The sequence below is a fragment of the Gasterosteus aculeatus genome, chromosome 7, assembly GCF_964276395.1.
Source record: "Gasterosteus aculeatus chromosome 7, fGasAcu3.hap1.1, whole genome shotgun sequence".
In the NCBI taxonomy this organism is placed as follows: Eukaryota; Metazoa; Chordata; class Actinopteri; order Perciformes; family Gasterosteidae; genus Gasterosteus; species Gasterosteus aculeatus.
In genome coordinates, this window is record NC_135694.1 from 7,095,944 (window position 1) to 7,123,515 (window position 27,572).

The window sequence follows — 27,572 nt, forward strand, 5'->3', positions numbered from 1 at the left end:
TAATTAAAATGTACTCAAGTGAAATAACGATTACACATTTTAAATTCTTATTTTTAATGACAAATGTTAAATTAAGTGAAGAAGTTCCACCTGGATAAAGTTTGCCACTTTTGTGCAAGTTGAAGTCCACCGCTTCCTTCTGTAGGAGGAAAACAGTGTGTTTATTTCATGTTCTGAATGATCAAAAATATCTTGAGATATTTCAAGGAGGGCAAGATCACCAAGAAGACATTAAAAACAACCACATTTTGTTAGAACACCCACACAACACGACAATCCTGAACCTCTTTGTTCTAAGCTCAAAGCATCAGTATATTCAATCCACTGGAAAGTTACTCTCTGGAAGGAATTCCTGATGTGTCAGAATGTTCCAAAAGTAAAACGAGCTCCCATCCCTTGGAATTGATTGTACTTCAGCATCGTGATACATTTGATCCACAGTGTTAAATAATTCAGTTTGTAACAGTTTAAAGGGGGGCTGTCATGACAACCAAAAATCTGATAGTATGGAGGCAAAACACAATATGGATCACTGACGCCCTTTGAGCGTAAAGGAAAGTTGTATTTGGGGGAAAAAAAAACAATAGCGAGGTCCTACAAGGATAACAAACAAAAAAATGAAGTGAAAAGTAAACAACCTGAACAAGAATAAGAGAATAAAATATGTTATAAAACCAGTGAGCGTAACACCAGTCAGTGTTCGTTGAGGCGACACGACATATGTTTTTATGCACCATATTTCTGTGCTTTTTATAGGACATATTCAAAACACTAAACATGGGATTCAGATTAGGACATGCTAAGTGATTGAGGGAAATCTACCAAAGAAAATAGGACAGCAGAGCACATCAACGTCTTGGGTTGAGGTCAGAAGTGGTGTTGTAAATGCAAGATTTACAACCTGTGGATGTTTATTTGATACTATTTAAAGGTGCATGAGGATACATGACAGCAGGTGGCAGCAAACCACTTAGCATCCCAGCAATTGAGGAATACAAAAAAGGAAGATGTTTTGGATTTCAGTATAAACTATTTATTTTTTGTAGTTTATTTACAAAAAATTCAAGATCAGTATGTTTGTATTCAAAACATTATCTTAAATATAAAAGCGTGACACATGGATGCTTAAATAAAAGTTTATTTAACAATTATTAATCAATACAAATGCAAAAACTATTCAAAAATCACAGAATTGTACAAACCATGTTTCCAATCTAATGCGACCATGACATAGAAAAATACAAAAGGCACTGTGCATTAGAGTCTGCTGCATATATTAAACAGTTATTAACAAAATGTAGACACTACTCAGATTCACAACCGTATCAATAATCCCTCTCAAAACAATTACAAATGCTCATCCATCCGTAGATGACAATTTATTCATAAGAAACATGAGAGGGAACTGCATAATTGATTAAAAAAATAAACAAATCAAATTAAGCCTACTGATCAGCGTGTTAAAGAAAAACAAATAGAAACACAGTTCAAAGACAAAAACAAACTGTTCAGGGAGTGTGAGGATGTGCATGTAAGTAAAGTGGGATATCCTTCGAGGTTACCATGCCACATACCTACCAACAATCAATCTATTAGCATATGTACCTTCATAGGCCCTGGTCAGAGATATGAGATCTACTCTGAGTTAAAGTTTTGTCAAGAGCGAGGCAGAAGAAATCCCTGTAGGTCTAATTTGCAAAGGTCAATAAAACTCTTGTACCAACAAGAAGAGGGTTTCTCTGCCGTTTCTTTCCTTTGACAAAGTCTCATCAGGCAAAAGAAAGAAACCTGAGGGCCTCCCAGAACTTCGTATGCACACGGATCCTTGGGATCCAAAAGGCCGATCAACAGGTTGCATTACTTTACAAAATCTACCAAAGAATGTTAAAGGAACCTTTTGTTTTTCCTTCAACACCAACTGAGAGCTTAGTCTACCATGTGACAAAGAGAGGCAGACCCCTTGTAACATTAAACCTGCAGGCTCGAAATCAGCAAATAAAAGCGTTTCACGAAATAAAACGTAGAATCTCTCGATTGGAAAAGCGGCTTCTAGTGACACATTCTTTACGAACCCAACCCCCTTTTGCTTTTCAACGCCAGCAGTCCTAACAGCAACATTCTTTCGCCTCTGTACCTCTGCGGTACTGTGCAAGTTCACTATTCATTCAAAGCGTTTAGTTGTTCATACCAAAACTGAACGATAGCTATTAAGGACACCTGCCATTCTTTTAGCAATCTCTTTGGCATCCAGTTTCATGTCCGACTTTCTGTGTGACAAGTATACATGATAATACACATCCCAGTCAGAAGGAGTCAAACTGTAGCAGTCGTAGTGCATAGCAATTATTTTTGGATTACACAAGGTCGATTGACGAGGCCGGCACCTAAAATCATAGGAAACCATGCTCATCGAGTCCTTTTGAAGTAACCATGTTCCACTTTGCAGTAGTCTTTGTGGTAGGATAGCCTGCGAGACAAAAGCCAGGGCAGAGATTAATCAGAACATTCACAAAAGGCGTTGAAAAGAAGTTACTCAAACAATAATAATATCGTTACCTAATTCCGATCTGCTTTTGATAAGCTGCGGGGGTTGAACGTCTGACAAAGGCAGCCTCCCTTCCACATCGCTCTCCCCCGAGGACGTGTGGTCGTCGGCCTTCACGTGGGCGCCGGGTCTCTTATGGTATTTGGCCCTGTAAGTGTCCGTCATACAGCTATCCACCGAAAAGTAAGTGGTGGGAAAAGCCACATCGGTCTGAGCGGGGGAGCCCGTGCCGTCGCGGGGCCCCGGGTCCGGACCGGGCAACCTCTCGTCGCTCTCGCTGGCCGACAGGTCGTTCCGGTCCTGATCCGACGACCCCGACCTGGAGCTGGCATCCGACGAAAGCCTGTGCTCGGCGGGAGCTTCGATCCACCGACGGAGGGCGGTGTGCGACAGCGGGGACGAGTCGCTTTTGGGCCCGTAGCGGGGGCTCAACCGCGCCGGCACTTCCGGCGGTCGGGAGTGGACGGCCGACGCGTCGGCGTGACCGCCGCCGAAGGTCTTTGGGGGCAGGGGCGGGGGGCGGTTGTGCGTGAAAGGGTCTAGGCGGGCCGCGGTGCCGGCCTCGTCTTGTTCGGAGAAGGGCCCGGCGAGGTCGTCCGAGCTGTTCCACTCGGAGCTGCTGGTCTTTGCGAAGTAGCCAGGGACGGGGCTCACGGGGCTCCCGTCCCCGTCGTCCTCCGGTTCGCTGTCCGGACCGTTGTTCCTTTCCAAAATCCCAGGAGTGTATCGGAAGGCGCGTCTTCTGTAGGAGGGGGAAAAAAAAAAAAAACTGTACTTAACTTGCCGCTGTTCCAAATCAACAGACGACTGGCAGTATTCTTCCACAGCCCTTCTCTTACCTTTGTGTTGGCTGACCAGACAGGATGTCTCCGTCTCGTAGATCTGGAGATCGTCTTTCTTGTTCACCTAAACAATGACCAAGCCTCATGAGCACTTGCTATCACAACACACTCATTTGGAAAGCCATGGACATCACTAGCAGATGGTCCAAAAAAAATAGAACATCTGCCATTGGTATTTATATTTGAACAAAGCTAGAGTACTTTTTTTGTGTCCTGCGTCCATGTTATCTAACAGAGGTCATGGTGAGGCCTTTTGCCTGGTGCTGTGAGAGGAAGTATCAAAGCAGCGAGTCTGGCAGAGCGCCCTCGGGCCCCCTGTGTACCACTCCGACTGTCTGAGCCAGCCAAAGAACGTGGCCCCTCAAAGGGAATTTGGGTTCACATCCAGCTGGCTTTGAGCGAACAGCGCTAATAAAACAAAGAGGACCCTGAATGAACTCGCGCAGATTTAGAAGTTGGATCATAGGCGTGCTAATGAAAACAAGAATAATTCCATTGAATCGCTGATGTCAAGAACAGTGATATCAGCGAATTATGCCGCGATCAGTTTGATTTCAGCCATTAGAGCAGCAGGAGCACATGTTTAGAAACAGCCCCCCCCCCGAGGTGCAGGCCGAGGTGTGGAGCTTAGCCAAGTTAGCGGGGTGGGTGTGATCCACAAGGCCTGTGACAGACAACAGCTGACTAGCAGGACAAGGAAGAGAGCGAGTGGCTGAGGACCATCTGTGATGTGTCAGCGTACCCTCTTCCCCCCCCCCCCCCCCACTCCTTCTCTCCAGTGCTTTCTCAAAGCATTAGTGGCTAAACCCTTTGTGCTGGCATGCAATTACACCAGGGTCAGACTCCAGACTCCAGATCCCCTCCACAACACCATTCCATTTTTTAAGCCGCTAAGTCCATGTGGAAATTCACAATTTGATGACGCTGATCTGCAATGTTGGCAAGCAATTGCAACATCATTCTCAAAAAAAAGAGGAGGAAACGCAGTTTACAATGGGGTTTTCATTCCCCCTCTCCCAAAAATCCTCTCACCCTTATGGTGACATCACCGTGGACAAAAGAAAACTTTTAAATAATCGCTTTAATCACAAATCACTTCTTTAGGTCCTCGGGTCCGGCTCGTCACAAGGATACGTTCATCTCGGTGGAATTTGAGGATCTCTGCCAGAGAGTCGGATGTACTCAAGGTGTTCTGATGTTTACGGGGCCGACTGCACTCGCCCGGGAAGCCGTCCACGTGCTGTGGTTGCATGGATTAGGCTACGGCTCAGTAGCATTCAATGAACTATTGGAACTTTGCCAAAATGGTGTGCGACAACTTCTTCCAATCGCATGTTAAATTGAAAGCAAGTAACTTACTGGGATGAATGAAAGTGGAGAATAGCCTCATATTTTTAAAAGCCTCAATAATGTGTGAGCTTTGACATATTAAGAGCCACACCGTGCGAGCGCTACTATATACTCGGATAAATATTTCAACATGAAGCATAACTGGGAAAAGTTCAAGAGAGGATCCGTTTTGGGGGCTGCGGTTACCCACCAAACGTTTTGGGGACTATTAACTGACGGGAACACATTCTGTGATCTGACATCACTTCAATTACCGCCAGAGTGTGAAACTCCTCGAACAAATAGGAAATGGGCCTCTGCACAGACCATGAAAGCAAATCTAAACTAGTTTTTGAAAAAATTGAACATGCATAAATTCCTGACAGCCCTTTGAAGTTTTGTTGATGAGATGATTTCAGTTCTAAGGCTGTCAGGTTGAGATTTGTAGTTCTGCTGTCTGGGGTACTTAAAAATCAGTCAGACTCACAGGCGTTTTTGCAGTGCAGTTTTTCATCGAGTCCCGAGCCATGTGGGGAAGAGAAATTATGCCCGGGGAAAAAGTTTTCAACTATTTTATCGGTCAGAATCACTCTGTGGTGGTATGGCACAGGCTTTAGATCACTATGCCCAATGCAGTGAAGACATGCGCTCATTCGCTGTCTCATCACGCCAACCCAACCTGCAGAAGATGTATGCAAAAATACACCATGCACGGCGTCTCCATGAAGGGTAATACTCACCATTACTCCTTTTGATCTATTTCTGAACTTGTTTTACAAGCATTGTTTCAGCTAGAATATATATATATATATATATATATATATATATATATGGCTGCCATATCTCTTCATGTAATCATCATTATCTAATAGATTATAATAGAAGTCTTAGTTTAAGATAAACCATCCTGCACTGCGACCAACTGTGCCAACTTGAGACACTTAAGATAATCTTCTCAAATCTTCCTGATCAAAGACGAGGCCTAAAGCAGGGGCAAAGGTGAAATGGTAAAACCATTCAGTGGGTCTCAAACTAAAATTTAAAAACCTCAGTAGAAAATGAATGAATCGATTATGAAAAGCTACAGACGAGCCGTTCGGATTCAAATTTCCGTTAACCAAAACTCAATAAGAAAATGGGTGTTTTCTTAGCATTTATGTTGGTTTCCCCAACTCACCGCACTTGTGTGAACGCTATTTCCAACTCCAAATAAAACTGAGGGAAGATGAATTCTAGCAGTTTTTTCTAAGCCGCATTTCATAACTCTTTGGGACCTTGAAATAACCGCAGCGCTACTAAATGGCATTTTCATTGCCTCATGTTTGAATAGCCTCTTCTGACAGGCCCAGCCATGTCATTTTCTGCCCGGCCGGGCACAGCTGGGAGGCCCCTGCAAGCTCTCTCATCTTCCCATCTTATTCTGGATTATCTCAGCATGTTCGTGTTGAGGGAATTAGTAGGGCATTTCTTTAAGATACTCATTTAAAAGTATATTTTCCTCCCTCTTCTCTCTGCATCACAGGGAAGCATGTGCTGGATAAAGAATGTGAGGGGCGTCCAGGCGACCAAGCCCCTAGTGCGTTCATCATTTCATACTAATTTCTTTCCCCAAAATGGAAGGGAGAGGAAGGACAGACGACCTGACACAAACCACATTTTCCATCAATAATGTCCAAAGGGGTGATGTCTCTTTGAAGCCGATGCACACTTCTGTGTGTGTGCTGCATTACATAAACTTTACTCAGGACAAAAAGGTCAAGGCCAGTCAGCGAGGAACCAGAGCACCTATTTCCATACAGTATCCCAGTATCAATCAGGCTGTGACCTTACACTACTGATGGAACAATAAATCAAGGAAATTGCTGAGTACTATCTTAATGATTCAGATCCTTACAACAGTGACTCTGACTGGGCACAGGGAATGTCTTTAATGTCACGGCCAAGCCATTGTGAGGAACTGATTTCACGTGTGGCTTATCTCGACGTCACGCACCTAAAAACTATTTCTCTTCTGGATTCATGTGTGTAAATTGCCAAAGGATGGCTAAACATTCAACATTTCTTTTTTTTAACCTAAATGTAGACATATCTTCTTTACAGCTGTATGTCTCAAATGTTAGCTCTCTGATGATGTCACAGCAATATACAGAATAACCTGCAGCGTTAAACCAACCAAGTGTGGAATAAGGCGTGGAGTAAGTGTGAGAATCACTTACCAGTGGAGTTTGTGGAGTGCAATAAGTCAGCATACAAATCATCACTTCGTCTCTGAGGGATGTGATCCCTAAAATACAAAATAAATTCAGGTATTTATTTATTTATCAGGTGGTGCGATCTGAGGCTGTATTGTTTTTGTCGACGTAAAAGGAAATGTCTTATTTTCTAAATGGATTCCTTGTGTTTTTATCCCTAGTTGGTACCGCTTACTGTGGGGTATGTACAGATCCATGTATAACCATTTTTGTTCTCATAAATGTCTAAAAACCTAATGAAACTGGTTGGAAGAAGAAAACCAAAAAAGTCACGCCATATTACCAAAATAAAATGCAAATCTCATACATTTCTAGCTTCTTCAGGCCTAAACAGAGTCACGGAACTAAAGGAACAATCTAGTGTGAAGCAATGGGCTTGAATAATTGACTTGCGGTTGAGCGAGTCATTTATCTGCTGGCTCTCCCCTTCTGGGTGCGGGAGATGTCAGCTAGTTTGGATCATTATCTCCAAACACCACCTGGACTACAAAGCCATCAAATGACAGCAAAGTAGAACAGGGCGGGCCCATCTGCCTCGCGTTCATGTTAAACGGCTCCTGCTATTCTTAGAACGGTTTGTTTGTAATGTTTAATCATTTAATGACGGCATCACTTTTCAGCCACAAATCAAGCTAAATGAGTAGTGCATGTGTGGGATGAGAGAGAGCACGGACACTTGTATCACGAATACGGATCCGGCTGACGGAAACTCCAAGTCCAAGTTCTCACCTCGTGAGTTGCAGCTCAGGAATGGTCCGCAGGTCTTTGGAAGAAAGGTTGTCCACCACAGGGGAGTCGAGGCTTGCCGAGCCGTTGCTGAGTCTGTCGCTACTCTCGTATCCGGACTCAGCCCGCTGGATCTTCCAGTTGTCGTTCCTCACTTTCGGAACCGCCGAGCCCTTGGGCCGGTCCTTGTCGCTGTGGCGGCCGTCCGAGTCCAGCGAGCTTCGGCTGCCGCCCGTTTCGTGCCGCTGCTCGTCCTCGTAGATGGTCATGAGGCTCTTCGGCTGGCGCTCTTCTCGGCCTGCCCACGAGGACTCGCGCTCCCGGTCTCGGGAGGGCGACTGGCTGCTGGGTCTCCTCCGCGCGGGGCTCTGCTGCCGTCGCTCCTGACCGGCCGGGTGGACGCCGCTTAAAACGCTGTCCACGTTTAACGCCTCGCGCACGGGCTTCCAGGGGCGGTCGGGCCTGCTGCGGTGGTTCCCTCTGCTCATGGGACGTTCCCTGGAGTCTTGGCTGCTGTCAGTGTCGTATCCATTGGGGACTTGGTCTATTCTCCGGCTGTGATGACCACTACTGACGGGCACGGTGTGCAACGCCTGGACCCTCGAGTGGGCGCGAGGGGGGTCGTGGGAGGACCTCCCGCCAAGGTGGGGTGTTCGCTCTGTCCGCGTGGGACCTTTTCCTTGGCTGCTGTACAGACGGGGTTCCACGTGTTGTTTGAAGCCATTCTCTGGAGGGGAGACGGAGCGGGAGTAGGTCCTGTCCTGACCGGGATCTGGTTATGAACAAAAGGAACATTAAAACGCATTCAAAATAGCTTGTTTGAATTTCAACATTAGAAATATAATAAATGTACTGCATACAAGTAAAAGAAAAGTTCTTATCCATCTATAACCTACAGCCAAAAGAGCGTGTCATGAATAATGATGCCAAGACCAAAAATGGACTTTCACTGACACCTTGACACAAAGCTGTTCTAAAGCACAGTGCAAGTTGGCCCGAAAGAAGGAGACGGGCATGACGACAACTGGGCTGCTGACATTTATGTGCGCGGATGACAAGAAGGTGAGAATTACAGCCGACAGGAGTCCGTTTTCTTCTTGTAAACAGAGGGTAACCAGGTCAGCTACAGACGTGTTTTTGGAATGGACCAATGACATGTCTGTGAGTCACACAATACGTCTGCCATGCCAAGGACCCTTCCAGCCATAATAGCCACTTTCAGAATACGGCATGGAAAATGCAGCCATTTATTGAAGACATTTTCATGGCTTCAAGCTGACAGAGGCTGCAAGCACCATGTAAATGACCTGAAGCGCGTCACGTTTAAAAGGAACAAAGAATGAATTTAATACTTCATATAAATGTCACTCAAGAAATATAGTCGCTATTGCTTTGGATTTTGCTGAGCTCAGCTCGAGTTATATCCCTTCAAATATATAGCTCTCTACGCATTGGCTTGCGTTTATGAAAGGTTCACGTTGAAAGAACATTTCACAAATACCTTGGGGTTACCCCACAGTACAAAGCTTTCATCGAGTTATTAGTCTTTTTTTTCTCTGGAAAATACATTTTAGCAAAGTGCCGGGGCACGAACACGGCTGCTGTAAATTCATACTACTTACATTAAATGTACCTTCACCTCCAGCCTCGCCATCCGTCACGGCAGAGACACTAGCCTCCTTAAGCCGACTGCATTCAATCATAACGGGACGTGAGCTTGCTGCCAACACACGCTACTGTTGTTGACATGGAGGATTTGGAGTGTGTGTTTTAATTGTGCTGCATAATCCCTTCACTGATGCTTAATCGAAAGCGGCGATGTACCAAAAGAGTATTAAAGTAGTAAACCAATCAGCCGACTGATTGGAAGCAACACACAATGTGCTGACCTGCAAACTATGAGCGGTGGAAAAGGTGACAATGGGGGGGGGGGGGGTTGAAAGTTGTTATATTTGTCCATAGTTGGGGAGGGGGGGGCTCTTGTGGGGTTTGTGAAGGCGCCTGATTTGGCGAGAAAGCCGCCTACTTGGCAACACTGATTTGGAGTGAAAGGAGGGGAAATGGGATGAGATCTCACCGCTGATTGGCCAAGGCTCGTAACGTCACATCTGGCCGGCCAGTTGGCCCCTTCACATTGACACAATTTACTTGGGTGACCTATTTTGATTTCAAAAGGTGAATTTTGCCAAAAAGTAACACATTTGCGGTTCTGAATGTGTGAGGTAAATGGGTCACGGCCTTATTGTGGCGGAAATGTACCTGTATTTTTTTTAAATTCACCCTCCAAATAAATCATAGTATGAGATCTACCTTTTAAAGTATTCGCAAATGTAAATCTTCCCTCAGACCACACAGATTAAAACCAATGGCTCTGAATATTAGAGAGTGGGATGAAGGCAGGCTCAAACAGACGTCAGTGGTTAATCCCCTTCCCGACACATTGCTCCCGGACCGACGGTTACATAAGGGCCGGGGGAAGTGGATGGCTGGCCCTTTGTATCTTAAAGCCTGGCGGTTGTCATGTGCGCACAGTCCACATCGATAAATCCGCACACCATCTTTGGGAGACCAACCTCTGTGGCGTAACTCCGGCCTCCGATGGCCGCTCTTATCAGGCTCTCTTCTGGACGGAAGCATCCCACGCGCCGCTCCTGATCTCTGGGCGACCTCTCGAAAAATATCCCTCGGGCGACTCTTGGGATCGCCACTGCCGATTTTCACTTCAAAAGAAAGAGAGAGAAGACAGGCAAAACCATGAAGAATTTGCCACAATTTTCTTAATGGACGGACACAGGATTTTTTTTTTTCTTTCTTCAATGTCACTTGAAACTCTTCTTAATCACGAGGTGATTATCCCCACTGCAGACACCATGAAATGATTTGCATTTGCGACTAATCTATTATCAACATATTGTCTGCCGTGTCACTCGTTTCTACTTTTCCGTCCCCAGCACCCCCGAGGCACCGACCAATTGGAGGGTTGTGGACAAATGCAAAAACTTCACAGCACACCATTGTGTCGATGTATACGGTGCATTTCTTGGCACATGAGGGCAAAGGCAGCGAGGTGGAAACATCCCTGCTCTGTCTCTCTCAGACTTTTAATGGCGAGTCATGGCAGTGGAAAACAGGATCACACTGTGGTTCTGCTAGCTGTCTCAGAGTTTCACAGGAATTTCTGTCAAGAGAACATTTAAAAAAAGAAAGAAAACCACTAAAACCTGACTACATTTTTGAGACTCACCACAGTTAAAACTGAAAATTACATTTGTGTAATAGTTCACATGATGAACCGTAGTTGAATAATAACTACAGATTTGACTTGTTATCCTGGAATCTTAGAGCAACTATGGAAAGAACGCCGTTTCATTGTCTTTCCAGTACGGCCATTTACTCTTCTTTTTTTTTTATCCCTACTTAATTTGTGTGTGTGTCTGTGTGACCGGTCTCCTCAATGAGGGTCCCTAATCCCCTCTGTAGATCCAACATGGCCACATTTAGTTCAACAGCAAAGACATTTAATCATCTCTTCAGGTTGCAACGCCAAATCTGTGTGCACCATCAGTGGCCAAAAATGTTTACAAATCAAGCAGTCTTTCAAGGCTAAAAACTATAATGGCTTTTAAAAAAAATGTTTTTATTGTAAATGCATTTAGTTGAAAGACACTCCATTTCAGCAAGTCCACATTCTGTGTTGAATCCCTAGCTATGATAAGGCTTATACTTGCTGGTAATGTTAAGAATTATCTTAAAGGAAAAAGAAACCTGATTAAATTACATGTTAAAATAGAAACTTGTGCAACGTGTTCCCATGCGGCTTAAGTTACGCATGTCCTTTCTTTCTCTCTTCGCAGTCTTAACACTCACATCTCGGTCACATTTCCCCTCCTACCTGGTCCCCGTTCTCCACCGGTCTGACCGCTGCCCTTGCTGAGGGTCGAAGGGGTCTTCTTTTTCAAAGGGATTTGGCCCAACAGAGTGTTCAGATTCTCCCTTGTGAGGTCCAGCTTCTTGACGGCTACAACTGGAGACTCGAAGCCTGTGGAGGAGGGGGGGGGGGGGGGGGGGGGGCATTAGCATTTCATGTCCAGGTTATGCCATACATGCAAAGATTTCCTCGTTATTGAAGTCTTAGGATATTAGGATGCAAATTTAAAAATCAACAAATACACAAGACAGCACCGGACAGTAAAATAAAAAATCCATGCGAAATTCTCTAGTTTATGCAAGATCATCCAGTTTGGTCCGGCGCCCTGTCTGCTCTGATGGGCAGTGAGCGGCTGCCACAGCTTGAACCTGGGTCAGAGCCAGCATGCAGAGTTGGAGGAGGATCTTTAAAAGGGGATAAAAACCTACCCAACCAAACAAATCCAGGGACATATAATCCCAACAGCAGAGATACTCAGCGGCCATCAACACATTTTCATTACTGTCTGCAAAGTATGATCTGGGATTTTAGACTTCCTACAAAGAGTTGTCTTTTTGTCTGCTGATGCTTCTCTCAATCAGATTTCCATTGAAAGGGATTTGTGTGGGCGGCAGTGGATTCTAAGCTCAAAAGGAACCGCTAAAAGAAGCCATATCATGCTCAAATTCTCGTTTGTATTTGCATTTAGGGTTTCTACTTCGATTAAATAAAAATTAAATCAGTTTTTTCTCATACCGTGAACATACACCACATTCTAGCCAAATAAATAATCTAAATTTACCATTTTAATTGAATTCCTGGCATTTTAACAGACTGTCATTGTATGATGATCGTCTACAGGTAGGAGAACAGCATCGGATCTCCCTCTGCATTTACAGCACCAATATCATCACATTGTCTGGTCTTATTTTGCCGTTTCTGGGTTGTGCACTCAAAAAGTCTGCTTTAATTATATGGCCGCTTTAAAAAACACCAGCTTTTTTTAATTTTTTTATTTTTTTTACATAAGTTAACATAAAAACATGTGCCTTTATAAATATCCAACTGTAAAATGGCATTTGTTCTTTGTCAAACTCTTAACACAAACTGTTTTCAGAGGGATATGAGCTTTTTTCTTCCACGCAGAGTTCTATTCGTACGACTATAAATAAAAAGCAAGGGAGGTAGCTGTCGTGCTAAGCTGAATATTAACGGGGCTTTTACAGTATGGCACTATAATCAAATAGGTCATTTGGGACAGGATTATGGTTAAAGCAAAGAATAACACTAAACAGCAATAACAAGGGTAAATGCATCCCAAAGGATCTTGATGTTGTCATTTTCATTAAAAGGAGAATAAAAAAAGGATAATAAATTAAGACCTCATCCTCCTCTTAAATGTTGTCAACACTAACTGACTTATTTATTAGGGCCCTTATTCCAGTAGTCATAATAGTAACTGCAAACCATTGCCGTTCTATTAACGGATGTAGACAGGTCATACCTTGCATTTCTCCATTGACAGAGGCCTTGTAATGAGGCTGGCCACTGTTTTGGCTTGAGGCATCATCTGCGGCGATAGCACTCCCATCTGGGTTGGCGTAAAAGAGGAGCAGAGGCTGGAAGTGACCTCTGATGCATTTGGTGACCACGTCTTTCCACCTGGAGCCAATCTAAAGCAGGAGACGAAGGAAAGGCGGTCAATGCACCAGCAGATGGGAGCACATTGGACGTTGTAGTTCTGCACCATCATTTTGGATAATACACAATGAAACTAATGTTGAAAAAGAGTGATTTCACTGTGAAAATAATCTATGTAATCGTGTCCATAAAGATTCATTGGCCAACGTTAAAACAAAACCTCACTGTTATTGTGCACCGTCTAATTTGTGAGTAAATGCATCACACTGAGGTCAAATAGCCCAATCAGATTAGCTAAGCTGTGTAAGGTGCGTGTCTCACCTCAATGGCAGGCTGCAGGCTAACAGATGCTTGTGCGCTCCTTAATTAAACTCGTGTGTGTGCGTGTGTGTGTGTGTGGGGAGGGGGGTTGATAAAGAGAAGGAATTCTGCAAAGACAGCTATAATTAAAAAAAATAGAGACCCTTGATGTGAACGCTTTCTGTATCGGAAAAGACATAAAATCCACAGCCATGCTGAGAGCACCACGAGGCTCTAACGATCTTTGCACCTACTTGTCGGAATGTTGTATTGGCTACATAAACTTCATCTGCAGCTACAACACAACCTCTAACCCATGCCATTAGCTTCAAAAGAATACTGATGCAGCAATTTTAAATGGCAAACAAACACCTGTGTTTAAGAACGGAGACTTCTCCTGAAGCTTCCTCCATATTTAACACATAAGGGATGTTTTACGTACTGGAAAAGCAACGATTAGGCCACACCACTGGAGCCATTTAGTGGCTGGGATTTGGGGAGTGACAGAAATGCTGGCAAGTGACGACCCAGGTACCGACTTGGCAGGCGCCGAGCACTGTAGCTTCTCCATCCCCAGTCGGTGGGCGGGGGCTGCACACGCAGCACAAGCTGCTGATGGATTGACACGGAGCCAGCCAGCCAGCCAGCCAGCCGCTGCACCACAGTCCCCGAGAAAATTGTGAGGATGTGAAACAAAAGAATTCACAGCCCACATGCCGGGTGTACGAGCACGCGCGCACGACACGGCAACGCACACCTGTTTTTCCACGGACAGGCAGCGTGCACATCGACGCCGAGCAACTGCACGTTCTCAATGACCCCTCAACTTTAACCAGCGAATGGATCCATAAAATAATCTTTACTCGTTATGCTTCACTTCTTTACTGCAGTACTTTGTGATGACAGAGTTGGGGAACTGCAGCAGAACTGTGGAGGGCGGAAGTGTGGAAGGGTGGGTGGGGGGGTGGAGGGGGTAGCTGGCTCTTCAGTGCCATAAAGGCTCAGCAAACCAGAGGCTCATGAAGGGCAATCGATGTGGCCTTTATTGGGAGATAAAGTGACTTGGTGATGGAGATTGTAGACTGAACATCGCTACTCGATGCTACGGCTTTTAAAATAAGAGCTGCGTTAAACTAAAAAGTGGAACGTGTTCATAAAAAAAAAAAAAAGTTTCCCGACATTTCTGTGCTCCACTTGTACAAGGAGGACCTGAGAAAACTAAACTAGGAAGGATTTTGTACCAAGATACAACGTTTCAACATAATAAGCGTGACGTCGACATCTTAAAATTAATCTAAGCTTTTTTGTAAGAGTTTTATGAAAGCTTTTTGTGAGTTTTAGCTCATATTAATCTGCGTAGTGCCAACTTTTTTGTCCGTAAAAGATTAACCAATTTAGAATTATATAAAAGAAAGATCTTTATGGAAGGTTGAAACAGAAAATGTATTGGCATGATCAATTGATCACCGAAATACGTATAATTCAGGCAGCGGGGCGCACACTCTCACCTCTTTCACAGTGGCATCGTCGAAGAAGACCCATTTGGAGGACTTGGTGTGGAAGGCAAAGGCACAGTAGTGACGGCTCGTGTAGCAGATCATCCCCACCAGCATCAGCTCGCCCTTTTTGGCATGCTCATCTGTCACCCTGTAGAAGAGCTGTGTCCTCACACAGACACAAGTAGTGTATGATTAATTATATTCATGTACATTAATTAATCACCGGCATCAACACTATGGTAAATGGACATGCGAGTGAGGAATGTTGTTAGCTAGTTCAATCAGTTAATCCATCGGTTTATAGATTACGACCTGAAATCGATGAACCGGCATGGATTTGAAAATCAGTACAAATACGGGCCGCCCTCGTAGGCCTTGATATCTAGACTAATTCTACAGTGTTCCACGGTGTTCTTATTAAATGGCATGAATATCAACATACCGTTGTAATTCCATTTTTTCATAAATGGTTTAAAAAATATGAGGTACAAGGTTGAAGCATACTAGAAATACATACAGAGAAAGTGTTGCTTGTCTCTCCCGCCCCATGTTCCCAGCACAACCAGTTCTCAGTCTCACTCTCTCAAACAATACATTTCAAAGTCAACAATAGGGGCGGAGGCCTCCCGTTCACACCCAATGAGGTGATAGGAAACATTGCTCAATGAATTAAAGCCTTTGTGGCACACTAGTGGGTGGTGGGGAGGAGTGAGGGGGCGGCCTGACAGATTCTTCTGTTGGTATGCAGCAAGACGACGCTGTCAAATAAACGGGTTGAATCCTCCAAAAGTTTCGCGATGCGTGAAGCGTATGTTCACACAACACATTTTACCCGTGTGCATAGAATTATTGCCCAATAGTGGTGGGCCAATTTTTTTTGCATACATATTTCATTTGAACACTGCAGACAACCCAGTCGTATTCATGCGTGTCAAGATGGGCCTTTGGGGACAGACCAGGTTACGTCGGCCCACACTTGTGCATAGTGATGATTAAAAATGTGTGGGTATAAACAATGCAACAAAGGCAGCGTTGAACACGCGTTTCGTTCCCGTCTCAATGACGTCTGTTCAGCCCATGTGTTGCCCTCAGACAGGCCTGCACAAACACGCTCAGGCAAACATGAGAGGGAGCGGCTCTCTCCGACAAGCTGACCAAGGCCAGCGTGGGCTTTTTGATCAGTGGCGCCGGCCAACTGGGTGTCGACTGCTTACGCAACGGCCCCGACTCAGAGAAATAAATCCCCACTTCATTTCCCACATATGTCCTACTGCACAAAAATAAACTGAGCCTTAAACTTAAAAGAATACAGAAAAATCAAAAATAGCAGCTGTGTAAGGGAAGACATTCCCAAAATGATTCTGACAAACTTTCCCATATCTGTGATTTTACATCCTGTTGTATAATTCATTACTTGATCTGAAAAGATCAGTGAGATGAAATGGTTGAGCTGTGTGTCAAAAAAAAAACACCAAAGCGAAAAATGTAGATGAAATGTTGGTGAAAGAGCACTCACAGCAGAGAGACTGAGATGAGGCCCCAGCGAGCGGATAACTTCTTCTGTGAGGTCCGACTGGTCCGAGTCCCAGACGAAACCTATGGTAACGATCTCTGGGGAGTTCATGAGGACCCGTCTGATCTTAATCCTCTGGCCGCAGTTGCTCTGGAGAAGAAGGACAAACAAACAAGTATATATGAGAAGCCCCCCACATTCCAAGAACGACGGAACGATGTCGCCGTACACAGATGCAACAACAGCGATGTGTTTGATAAAACTGTTTGTACGAGTTACTTACTGGACAGTTTCGTAGGTCCCCTATCGTGTTCGCCGCTTGTAACAGTTCCCCGAATGACTCGTCTTTGCGCTGAAGTGGCTGTTGACTGAAAAAGGGGAGACGTGTCGTCAGCAGAAGGACAGTGGGAAAAAAAAAAAAAAAAAAGCGCAAGAAGAGGGAGAGAAAAATGAAGATGAAGGCACATGGAGAGGAGCCGCGTGTGGAGCGTCAGCGAAAAATAAATAAAAGTTACGGCCCGGTGGAAATGTGCAGAGAGCTCTATGACAGGTGAAAACAGAGTGCAGCCGGACAGAGCACGACGGGGGAGGCAAAGAAAGTTGTGTGCGGCCTGTGTCTTACCAGAGTGCGGTGGTGGAGACATAATGCACCAGCTCTGTAAACGGAAGCGGGTCGGAGGATGCCCCGCAGCTACGACACACAGACTGCAGAGCGGAGAGGGGGAAAGAAAACACCGATGGGACTTCAGCACACGTTTATGCTGTCTATGCTCATCAATTCAGGAGGATGAATTCAGTTAAAATATGTTTTCCTTCCAATAAGCTCTAAACATTGGGCTTCATGTATCCAACGAAGATGACTGATACCATAAGGCCTTTAATACAAAGCTATCAAGCTCCATCTGATTGATCAAAGACTGTGCCCCTCGGCTACCAAAGGCTTATTATCAGTTTGATTTAGAGATACTGGTACTGGTCCGGGACAGGAAGTCAGTGATGGGCATCGCAGCCACGGGGAAGACTGGAGTTGTGCTGGGATTTCTGGAACGCCATCTATGATTTATCTGGAGCTGCTGCTGCAGCACTGTGGAATCCGACCAGAAACACCCCCATATTCCTCTGGGTTAACCCAGTCTCAAACCATGACGGATTGGACTCCTACCGTCTCAGACAGTGATTCATGTACCTGTCTGTGTGTGTGCGCTTATTAATCCTAATGTCGGCTGGTGGGGAATGCTCCAGGCTGTGCAAACAAACTAAAAAAACTAAAAACTACAAATGATGTTTCCTCTTCAGACGGTAAGTGGCAGGTAAAATAGCATAATAGTTCTTCTGCTTTTTTTTAACCCCCTACTGACCTGCTCATAAAGCGTCATAGCAAACTTCTGGTGCGTGATGCAAGACTTTGAAGTGCACGCATCCGTCTCCTCAGGCACAATGTGCCGGTGGATCCTCTCCAGTATGTTCTCCTGTGACACAATAGGAGATCAATAAAACCGGTTATGGGAGAAACCATTACCAACGCTGTTATCGTTAAACATTTAACAAGCCTTTTTGTAGATTATTTATGCCAAAAGTATTTTTACTAAAACGCAGGTACTTCCGAGAGCAGAACTGCAGTGAGACACATTGTTACATATCAATAGTTCTAATTCAGTCCTGTTGTGAACCTGATAGCAGAAGGGACACCTTTAAAGAGCAAGCCATTCTTCAGTTGAGCTCCCCACCGGTTTCTATGGGGTGCCTGTGACTTTATAAAATATTAAGGCTGGAAGGTACACTTGCAAAGGTTACAAGCACAACTTGACAGCCGGTTAATTTGACACTGGCCAAGTCCTCGCAGAAATTGTGCACTCACACGCTGCTGCATAACATGGTGAAAGCTCAAGGGCAAAGATCTGCGTAGGATTAAGAATTAAGATGCTCTATAAAAGATAGGAACTTTGGAAAGTAAGCTTCGGTCTTCAATGAAAGTTAGTGTTGAGGGAACTAGAATTAATGCTCGGGCTCGTGTGACCCTGCCGGCCAGTCAAGGTCGGGTCCACGTCTCAAAAACGTCATCCCATCATAATTATATCCTGCGAGAAAACCAAATTCTTAAGCTTTGGCCCAAAATGGGCTATGTGAAGCTGCCGTGAGCTTTGACCACCAAATTCTATTCTGCTCCTCCTTGAGTCCACGTGGAGGTTAGTGCCAGATGTACTGAAGTTCCCTGGGGCGTCTCTGAGCTACATTCACTAGGATGGAGCGGATGGATAACCCGAAAACATAATGCCTCTGCCCTCAGCCATCACAAGCACTGAGGCATACGCGTTACATTACATTAGTGAGTAACTTCTCATTTGAGAAGCACAGTGACACCCGGACGCGTTCAAACTTGTACAACCGCGAGTTCCCTTATATATTACAGGCCTCGGCTCCTCTATTCAAGAAGCATTAGCTTCTCTCTCTTTGTTTATCCAGCGCAGTTTGAATGGACTTTCTCGGAGAATAAACAACAAATGCAGCACGACATCAAGAAAGTCTGAGCTGTCTGGGTAAATGAGAGGTGATCAGAAATTAAATAATCATATTTAATAATAATAAATAATTAACTCTGATGAACAAGAAGAACAATGAAGGATAAAAAAGCACTGATATGTAATATGATTGCTAAATCAAAATAAGACAAAGAAATTACACTGCAGCTAAGGAACAAAACCGTCCGCTCAGGCGATGCCTAGTTGTGCCAAGAAAATCAGACAAACTCAAACTGATCTGTAAAAAACTACAGAAACGATGCAGCATAATGTCGTAGCACAAAACAGAGTGGTTCCAACACGACTCGGGCGCTTACATAACCTGTCACGATGATATTTAGCGGCAACGTGGCAGGGGTTGATGGGAGGGGAAGGGAGGGACAGAAGCTCTTTCAGTGACCTCGCCAAACAGTTGTGTTGTGCAGTGCATTACCCGAAACTGCGCGGCATGCTCGCACACACTCGTCTCCTTCCACAGGACACACGTGTTGCCACGGGAACTTACAAAGCACTCTGCGGCATCGTCCATGAAGCCCAGCTGGAAGCGCTGCTCGTCCTTAAAGGTCTCTGCCAAGGCGTGACGCAGGTTGTCAGAGGGCAGGGCGCGCTCCCGACTGTGCTGGAACTGGGAGAAAATGCCCTGAAGAGGAGAACAAGTTTTTCACCCTCAATGCGCAATTACACGGCCCGGATAAGTAAGCCAAAGAGTTTTTAATTTTGGACAGGAAACAAGAAAAAAAAAAAAAAAAGTAAAAACTTTTGATTGTATTCTATTGTACCTTTAAAGCACAAAATATGCAGGATTCTCCCAGACAGAAGTGTCCAGGTAGCTGCCTCAAGCTGCGTCTGAAGATATCCAGCTGCCATAGTACCTAAGAAAAGGGGTGAGGAAGGTTACATTCATTCTCTACACTATAAAACTTTACCCTGAATAGGACATAAAAGCGTCTTTTAGGTGTGAAGCATCTTGTGAATGTAGTTGACATGCATTTGTAAGTCCCTTTTTTTTTTTTTTTTTACATATGGCAATCAGACATCAGAACCTTGTCTCCAAGGTCATGAGGCTGAGGGGTGGGCGAGGAGAGCGACTCCCTGACAGAAACAGAGCCGCAGGTAATGCTCGTCTTCAACCGGCTCGTCGGTCGTACCACCCTCTGAGTCACGGTGACCGAGAGTGACCTCGCTGTGAGTCCTTCTGCAGTAATGCTCCAACTCGCCAGTCAAAAACAACACAGTGACTAAGTTTCAAAATGTCTCAATGAATAATGGAACATGGTGTTCATCTCCTGGTGGAAGGCAGCGATAAACAAACTTATTCGGAATTTTTTTGCACATCACAATTTAAAAAGTAAAAAAAAGGTTCTGATGATTCATCTTCAATATTATGGAATGACCGAACCCGATTAAAGGACTACATCAACAGGACACACCTACCTGCACTGCACTGTTGAGGAAGCAGCTGTTCTGGCCCGGTTCGTTCAGTAGTCCCTTGGTGGGGGCCAGAGACAGCATGCTCCCCGGTTGGTACGATTTGCCCAGATTGCCCCCCGGCTTTCTGAAGAACTTGGCCCATGCCATTGGATAGATGGGTCTGCCTTTAGGCAGGAACGTGACGGAGTGACTACCCGACGGTCCGGGTTCAAGTAATTCCACGAGCTGCTGCAGCTGCCCCGTCACACATGGGCTTCTAATCCATTTCTGCAGCTCGCGTAGGCGATCCTTTGACTTTTGTCTGTTGCGTAAAGTCCCCCTTGCGCCCTCACAATCCGAGTCTTTGTTTTGGCAAGCCTTTGATATTCAGCGGTCTAATACTTGTAATAAGATGTGTTTTGATGACGGAGTTACAAGACACAGTCATCCTGTAGGCTTGATGACTCTGCACAAACAGCGTCGGAGGGAGATTGTGGAATGCCGGTCAGCTATTTTTGCCACATGGTCCTGATGTTATTTAAGACGTGCAGCTGGACTTAATGGTCCCTCTCAGAGGTCCATCCATGGCGAAGATTCGTCCAGGCTGCACAGGAAACACGGCCGGGCTGTTTGAGGGGGGAGAGAAAATCGGATTAAATGAGATTTCGTTATGGAATTTATCATCATTGACCCTTTTTTTACTAGTATGTGAGCACTCTTTTATTCTCACATGTTCAGTGGCTTTCTTCAGCCAAACGTCTTATCACAGTTTAAGTAGTCTTCATATTTCTGCTCAATCTGGGTGTGATGTCAGAGCTTAAATATTAACTTAACTAACAAAAAAAACAACTTTGCACTGGAAGCATGACAATCTAAAGCCCCACAGCTGAAAGGTGCACATTAAGATTCACATATTTATTTCATTGTTGTTAAACAATAGCTGACACAACAGCCGAGACACAATTAAATGAAACAGATGATGAAGTTGACCTAGAGCAGGCACATTCATTCTGTATATGCTTTTAATTACCGTGAATAGTTAAGGAGGAAGCAACCTCCAACATTAGAAGGTAAAAGTCTATGAAAAACTACTGAAAACCCCTTTCCAGCAGCTAGCAGAGCCCAAAGACAATCTGTATAACATGAGATATGTTATACACATTCACTTGTTATATTAACATAGCCATTCATTGATCCTCTGGTGAACTGCTCTATAGATGTATTACACAGCTGTGTCCCAATTGTAAAATCACAACAAACCATTTAAAACGTCCAGTTTGCAGTTCCAGATGTAAACCCAAACTGAACATTTATGAATTTGAGATTTTGAAAAGCCCATCCAGAGAAGAATGCCTCAAGTTTCTTTTGTGTCCCATTTTGTCAGTTTCCCCCTGCATTGCCATTCTTTCTGAACTAAAATACAAAAGAGTACTGGCCTGACCTATTTTCATGGGTGACAACTAAAGATGCACTTCAATGTATGAACTTTGCCCCCTGCGTGTATGAAAGCAGCGCCGTGCACAGTTTGCTTCAAGAGCTTTAACGTATGAATAGGTTTGTTGCTGAGTGAGACAGTGGAAGCAGTGTCGAGGTTCGTACAATCGTGAAAGAAGGCTTTAACATGCTCGGGAGATTTGTATTGGGACATTATTTCATGTCTTATGCAAAGCTTGTTATGAGTCTTTTTGGGGAAACTGATGCTGCGGCAAAGCAAAAAAGGTACTTTCAGCCGCGAGAGAGAAGAGAGAAGCAACAATGAGCAATAGTTCCCCCGAGTGACCCGTGGTGATTCAGCCTCGTTTTAGATCACAACACCTAAAACAAATCTCCTGAAAGAATACATCTCAAACATTGTTATTGTGCAAGGACAACAACAACAAAAAAAAGAGAAAACACTGGCCTACTTTGCTCAAGGAATGAAACTTTTCTCTTTGTGACATGAACGACAGAAAGTTTCAGCCAAAACAAGTTGGACGACATTTCCATCCTGGCATTTTGGAAATAATAGACGATGACGATGTTGCAACAGCATTACCCCAGAGCCTGTTGATGCTGCAACCTCCCGTTTGGTATTTACTCAGTGAACTAAGCAGGCTAAGGTCTCTGCGTCTGGACTCCACAGCGATCAGCATTCCAAAGCAATTACTTAAAGCTCACAGGTGCGCGAGATCTGAAGTCTGTGGATTAGTTTCGGGCCCACCTTTACCAACGGCGTCACATGACCAAACATGTTGGTGGTATCTGTACGTTTCATCACAAGACATCTTAAGGCACATACAATCTTTTTTTTATTTTATTTTTTATTTAACTTTAAGAGCGCAAATCACTCCAGGACATCACAATTCAAGAAGTCCCACAAACAGGTACAAGGAGACGACACAAACAGGTTGCAGCATCCGCTCCATGTCAATGTGTTAGCCAGCAAAGGCAATACCACACATTTGATTTGATTTTATTAAGCCAAAAGCATGTATTGTAACACTGCTGACAACAGCAAGAGTGAATGTGGTCCTGGAGAGGTTATCGCATCATGGCGGTCCATTCCAAAACTGCCAACCTCACTTATGGTAAACTAGCCTTTAGTCAGCACGGAATTGGCAGATGCTGCCTGCAATTCCACGACATCCATTTTTATGCTCCGTTATGAGGGAAAATCTACTTTCACCTTTATTTAATTTCCGTTTCTGTCACGATGAGTCCAGGACATTGTCACAAATCTGACAAAAATCTGTTTTTTTCTGCCACAAGAAATAAACATTACATTCCAGGCTAATGAGATTAAGCATGACGCTTTCCATCCGACAACATCATGTGACTGCCACCACGTCGCTGTTTTTGCACTGCTGGACGTGGGGCACACTTTCAGTCACGGAATGGCTAAATTACAATCCAGAGAGCTTAAAAGGCGGCAAACACTGTGAGCAGGGATCCAGGTGAAAAGTTGGGAATCCGGATGCAAGCAGCTACGCCGACATGAGGGCTGTTGTTCTGCATTTCATACGCTCCTGGTTTGTTTTTCACTTTTCAAAAGACCTTTTCTGAGAAATGTTCAAGCAGATCTTTCATAATCGTCTCGCACCGGACGCAGCCATGCGGTATATTGGCCTGCTTGTTCGTGAACCAAAGCGGTGAAAATGACTGAACTGGCTGCTCACAATACTGTCCTGAAGCCAGGTTTACGTCAGAACCCAATGTAAGCAAAGGCGCCTGGTGACACCCTTCCGTGTCAAGTCTTAGAAGTGAATGAAACCATTTTCTTCTGACTTCCCTACTTTGTGTAATCCTCACAAGTCTGTCCAATTATTTTTCTTTTCATGTGATAAACAGCAAAAAAAAATACAATATGGAAGCACAATACGTAAAACATAATAACACACCATTTAAAATAGGAGAAAATAGTACAGACACCAAGTACTAAAATAACCAGTTAAACCCTGCACAGTGGGGATACTTTTACTCTCTATTACTACCTTGCTTGTGAAACTGTAAATTTACACAGATCTTCTGTTGCAACCGGCTGCACAATTCAGCATGAAACACTAAAGCATTCTTTATTGCAATTATCACATATACTGCTACAAACTGTTGCACCAGTTAGCTGGGGAGCAGTTCTACTAAATGTGCTTCATGAATATAGATTGATACATGTTGATAGGAATGTAACAATAGAAATGGATATAATTCTAACAATGCACGGCTTTAAAAAGTAACAAATAAACAAAAAGAACTTTGCTGGCCCTTATTTATGTCGGACTTGTTAAAAATGTTGTCCAGATCCAAGCCAAAAATAAGAGGTAATAACAAGTTGTTCTCTCAGCAGCACCAGAACAGGAAGTCCAGTGTTCTTTTATAAACAAAAGCTTGCTCAGTCCAGGGAGGACTTTTTTTTTTTTCTTGTCCTAGGGACAATGCTATGCTAGCACCTTGGAGCAATCAGCCACAGCGTGCTGTGCATCAGCACCTTTGACAGGCCATGGGAGTCGTGGGCATGTCTGGCATGAAGGCATTGCGAGTGCGTTGCTATAATCTATCTATTAGTGATCTGTTGACGGATAGCCTCATTAAGAATGATTCAATTGATCGCCTTCATATGTTGATTAAAAGAGTTGCTGATGAATCAATCTGGGGTGAATTGAGTCACAGTAATTCAATGTTGTGAGATGTGACAGCGGAAACACATGGTGGTGTTTGATGTTCGAGGAAAGGCCTTTGTTGGAGCAACTCAGCTCAATGTTTACTTCCTAATACACATAATGCCGAAAACTCTCTACATCATCATCATTCACAACCTTTCCTCTTGTTTTCTTGATAAATTGTTCGGCCTCTCTTCAACTCCTGAGACACTATGAGATGAACTGATGTGAGCCCTTCCCTTTTTTCTCAATGCAGATCAATACACCTCTCCGTCAAGTTGGTGAATTATCCTCCTGCATGACAACCGAGAGCGTTCCCCCGTGTTCCTGCTCCACTCTGACTCACCGCCGCTGATGACTGAGGATTACGTTCAACCGTGGCTCCTACGGCGATACGGTATTGGGCATCTTTTTTAGGGAAATTAAAGAGTTTATTTTAATATCTCATCGTAAAACACAATTGTCACTTCAGACAAATCTTTTCAGAGCTGGATTGAGTCATAGTTTGTGACCTGTGATGATTGTAAAATGGGGAGGGGGGGACAAATTCTGTGACAGAAACAGATCATTTGTGGGGCATTAGCCACATTGGAAAATTACCTGGGAAGTGTAGCAAAAGGTATCAAAATGAATGGAATAATAATTTTAGTAAAATATAAAAATGTATTTTGGATGCGGCCCACTTGTTAGATGTCCAACCCCTGTGGTAAACATGGGAATAAAGTCACATTTTTATAAAGGAACTCTCACAGAAGACAGTCTCCCACATCATCTCCATTTTTCCTCTGAAGTGGTGAACTAAATTTCTGACCAACATTCTCTTTTTTCTTCACTAGAGCTGACAAAATGTTCTGATGCCCGATGATTTAACGCATTGGCTTAACCCAGTCAGTCTGTTGATCTTAATTAAAAGCTGGGACTGGCCAAACAGTCTTAAAATAAACAAAGCACGAGTAGCCAGTGCGCGACGGGACGCAGCAATAAAACAAGACCCCGCATGCTACAACCCTGAAAACAGTAAAACTAGCCTGTAACATTCCCTACGGACTGCACGCGCGGTTTAAGCCTTCGGGCAACAATGCAGCGGCCGTTTCCTGTGTGGGCTTCCTGCTCAAAGGCTCGCCGCTCTCCAGCACGCGGTGACCGCATTCAACCCTGTGAAACCCAACAGGTCTCACACACACACACACACCACGCTGAGTCACCCATTATTCCCCACAGAGGAAGGGTAGGCAGGGAGGGCGTTCTGGTTCCTTCAGGATCCCACACGGCAAGGAATCCGATTGAAAAATAACATCCTCCTCGTCACTTTTAGAATTGCTCCCATAATGCACCCCGACACCCTGACCACTTGCCAATAAGTGTAATGATAATAAAACTATGCATCTACTTGTGTCCATCAATCTGTTTACTAGTAAATTACTGCAACCAACGTTACATTAACAGGTGCAAAACCTGGAGTCAAGTGTGTGTTGCTTCTTGGAAAGCAGATCCACACGTTGAGCAACTCAATAGTCTCAATAAGAAGAAAAAGCTCACTCACTCCAAGAACTCTGGCGCCACACCGCTTGCAAGTACGATTGAAAGATGTGCTGCGTGTGTCTAAACTGGTTCTCCAGCATGCCTCCACGGTTACTTCACCGTCCCGCTCCTAAAGCAAATGTTCCATCAACAAAAAAGAGAGGGGGATGAGTGTGCATGAGGTCTCCGGGGCGGATGATCTCACTGCTTCAGCACCACCGCCGCCGCTTTTTGGGGACTGTGGTGTGCTGCGTAGTGTGTGTGTGGAGGAAGGGGGGGGGGGGGGGGGTCCTTCTCCAGATGTGTGCCGGCCAATGAGCTCTCTTCTTAATCATTTAAGAAGAGAGCTCATAATAGTAATAATAAGGGCGAGCAAAACAATTGCGCAATGTGAAACCTCTCCGTTCACCACCAGCGTAAAAATAAAAAAATAAAAACACAACACACGAGTGCTGATATTTTGGTGTGGAAATGCGTATTTGCGTGGGGACACGAAGTGGGCTCGAGATCGCTTGAGAGCCTGGTTTTCCTTCGGCTAGCAAACCGGTTTTGAATATTTAATAATGATAAACCCGACACATTGCTAACTAAGCTGTCAACAACGACTCGGCCACGGACGGCTTGTTTTTAAAGGAAACCACTGCACATGTTCCAGCTGGGAATAGAAACTATAACAACATGACCCAACAAGTCGTCTGGTGTGTTACGTTTACACGATACGTTGTGCTGCTATGCACCTGTGCTAACTGAAAGCTACCTGGCCGACTGGAAGCGGCTAATGCTAGGGCCTACCTGCTTCCCGACTTACCTGAGCTGCAGGTAAAGCTACATTTCCGCCGCACGTCCTCGCTGCCGCCCCAAAAAAAACAACTAAAAACAAACTTGGTGAAGTTTGGAGGAGCGAACCTTTAAACCCAAAACCAAGAGCGACTCACCTCAGAGAGAAAAAATTAACCAGAAGTGCCGTAATATCCTTCAGTGGGAGCGAGAGTTGAAGTATTTTCGTGGAGTTTCGGGGTGGGAGGAGGAAGGGAGGGACCGAGAAGGCGAAGGAGTCGCTGGTCAAAACGTGTCACGTTAACTGAAAGGCGCAGACGCTGGTAAAGTACATATATAAATATATATCTATATATTTTTAAAACACCCGCAGGAGAAAGTACTGCGTTCACGCCACCGAAACTTCTGGCTTCTCTGGGTGTATCTTTTCTCTTAGCCGAAACAAAACAACAAAAAAGCCCCGCTCGGGACTCCTTACGTCCCGCTCGCGGTCCCGCTGCGGCTCGCTGGAGAGGAGCAATGGTCGACTTCGGCGGCACCTGAAATACTGGATTAGAGACGTTTTTTTTTTGTTTTTCCTCTCCCCGGGAGCTGAGATGTCAAACCCCGCCTCCTCCACAGCGTATTTACTGCGGTGTTCCGTGCTACTGTACACCAC

At 44.5% G+C, this 27,572-nt stretch overlaps 1 protein-coding gene and 1 long non-coding RNA gene across 5 annotated transcripts; one reads left to right on the forward strand and one right to left on the reverse strand.

The window, feature by feature from the left end:
• Positions 1 to 1,122: 1,122 nt before the first annotated feature.
• On the reverse strand, positions 1,123 to 27,572 carry usp53a (ubiquitin specific peptidase 53a). 4 transcript variants are annotated; one of them, XM_040181971.2, is made up of 18 exons: positions 27,073 to 27,210; positions 26,160 to 26,267; positions 20,508 to 21,109; positions 19,853 to 19,945; positions 19,579 to 19,713; positions 17,913 to 18,023; positions 17,177 to 17,259; positions 16,838 to 16,922; positions 16,558 to 16,704; positions 15,051 to 15,200; positions 13,106 to 13,274; positions 11,587 to 11,733; positions 10,268 to 10,414; positions 7,698 to 8,466; positions 6,933 to 7,000; positions 3,385 to 3,451; positions 2,557 to 3,287; positions 1,123 to 2,467 (listed from the first exon to the last, which is right to left on the reverse strand). In XM_040181971.2, exons 3-18 carry the CDS (start codon positions 20,649 to 20,651, stop codon positions 2,391 to 2,393), a joined length of 3,123 nt encoding a protein of 1,040 aa, XP_040037905.2. In that variant the 5' UTR covers positions 20,652 to 21,109; positions 26,160 to 26,267; positions 27,073 to 27,210; the 3' UTR covers positions 1,123 to 2,390. The 4 variants fall into 4 exon arrangements, with proteins under 4 accessions (XP_040037905.2, XP_077962462.1, XP_040037904.2 ...); XM_078106336.1 differs by lacking the exon at positions 27,073 to 27,210 and adding an exon at positions 26,946 to 26,985; XM_040181970.2 differs by lacking the exon at positions 26,160 to 26,267 and having other exon boundaries at positions 27,073 to 27,572.
• On the forward strand, positions 10,183 to 12,942 carry LOC144410314 (uncharacterized). Its single transcript, XR_013468282.1, has 2 exons — positions 10,183 to 10,540; positions 10,646 to 12,942. It is a non-coding gene; the product is annotated as an uncharacterized LOC144410314 (long non-coding RNA).

Excerpts from the sequence above, each read along its gene's own strand:
- usp53a (XM_040181970.2), bottom strand. The coding sequence starts at position 20,651 with ATGGCATGGGCCAAGTTCTTCAGAAAGCCGGGGGGCAATCTGGGCAAA. Across the intron at positions 19,714-19,852 it reads GCATATTTTGTGCTTTAAAG|GGCATTTTCTCCCAGTTCCA; the intron begins GTACAATAGAAT and ends TCTCCTCTTCAG. Across the intron at positions 18,024-19,578 it reads ACGATGCCGCAGAGTGCTTT|GAGAACATACTGGAGAGGAT; the intron begins GTAAGTTCCCGT and ends ATTGTGTCACAG.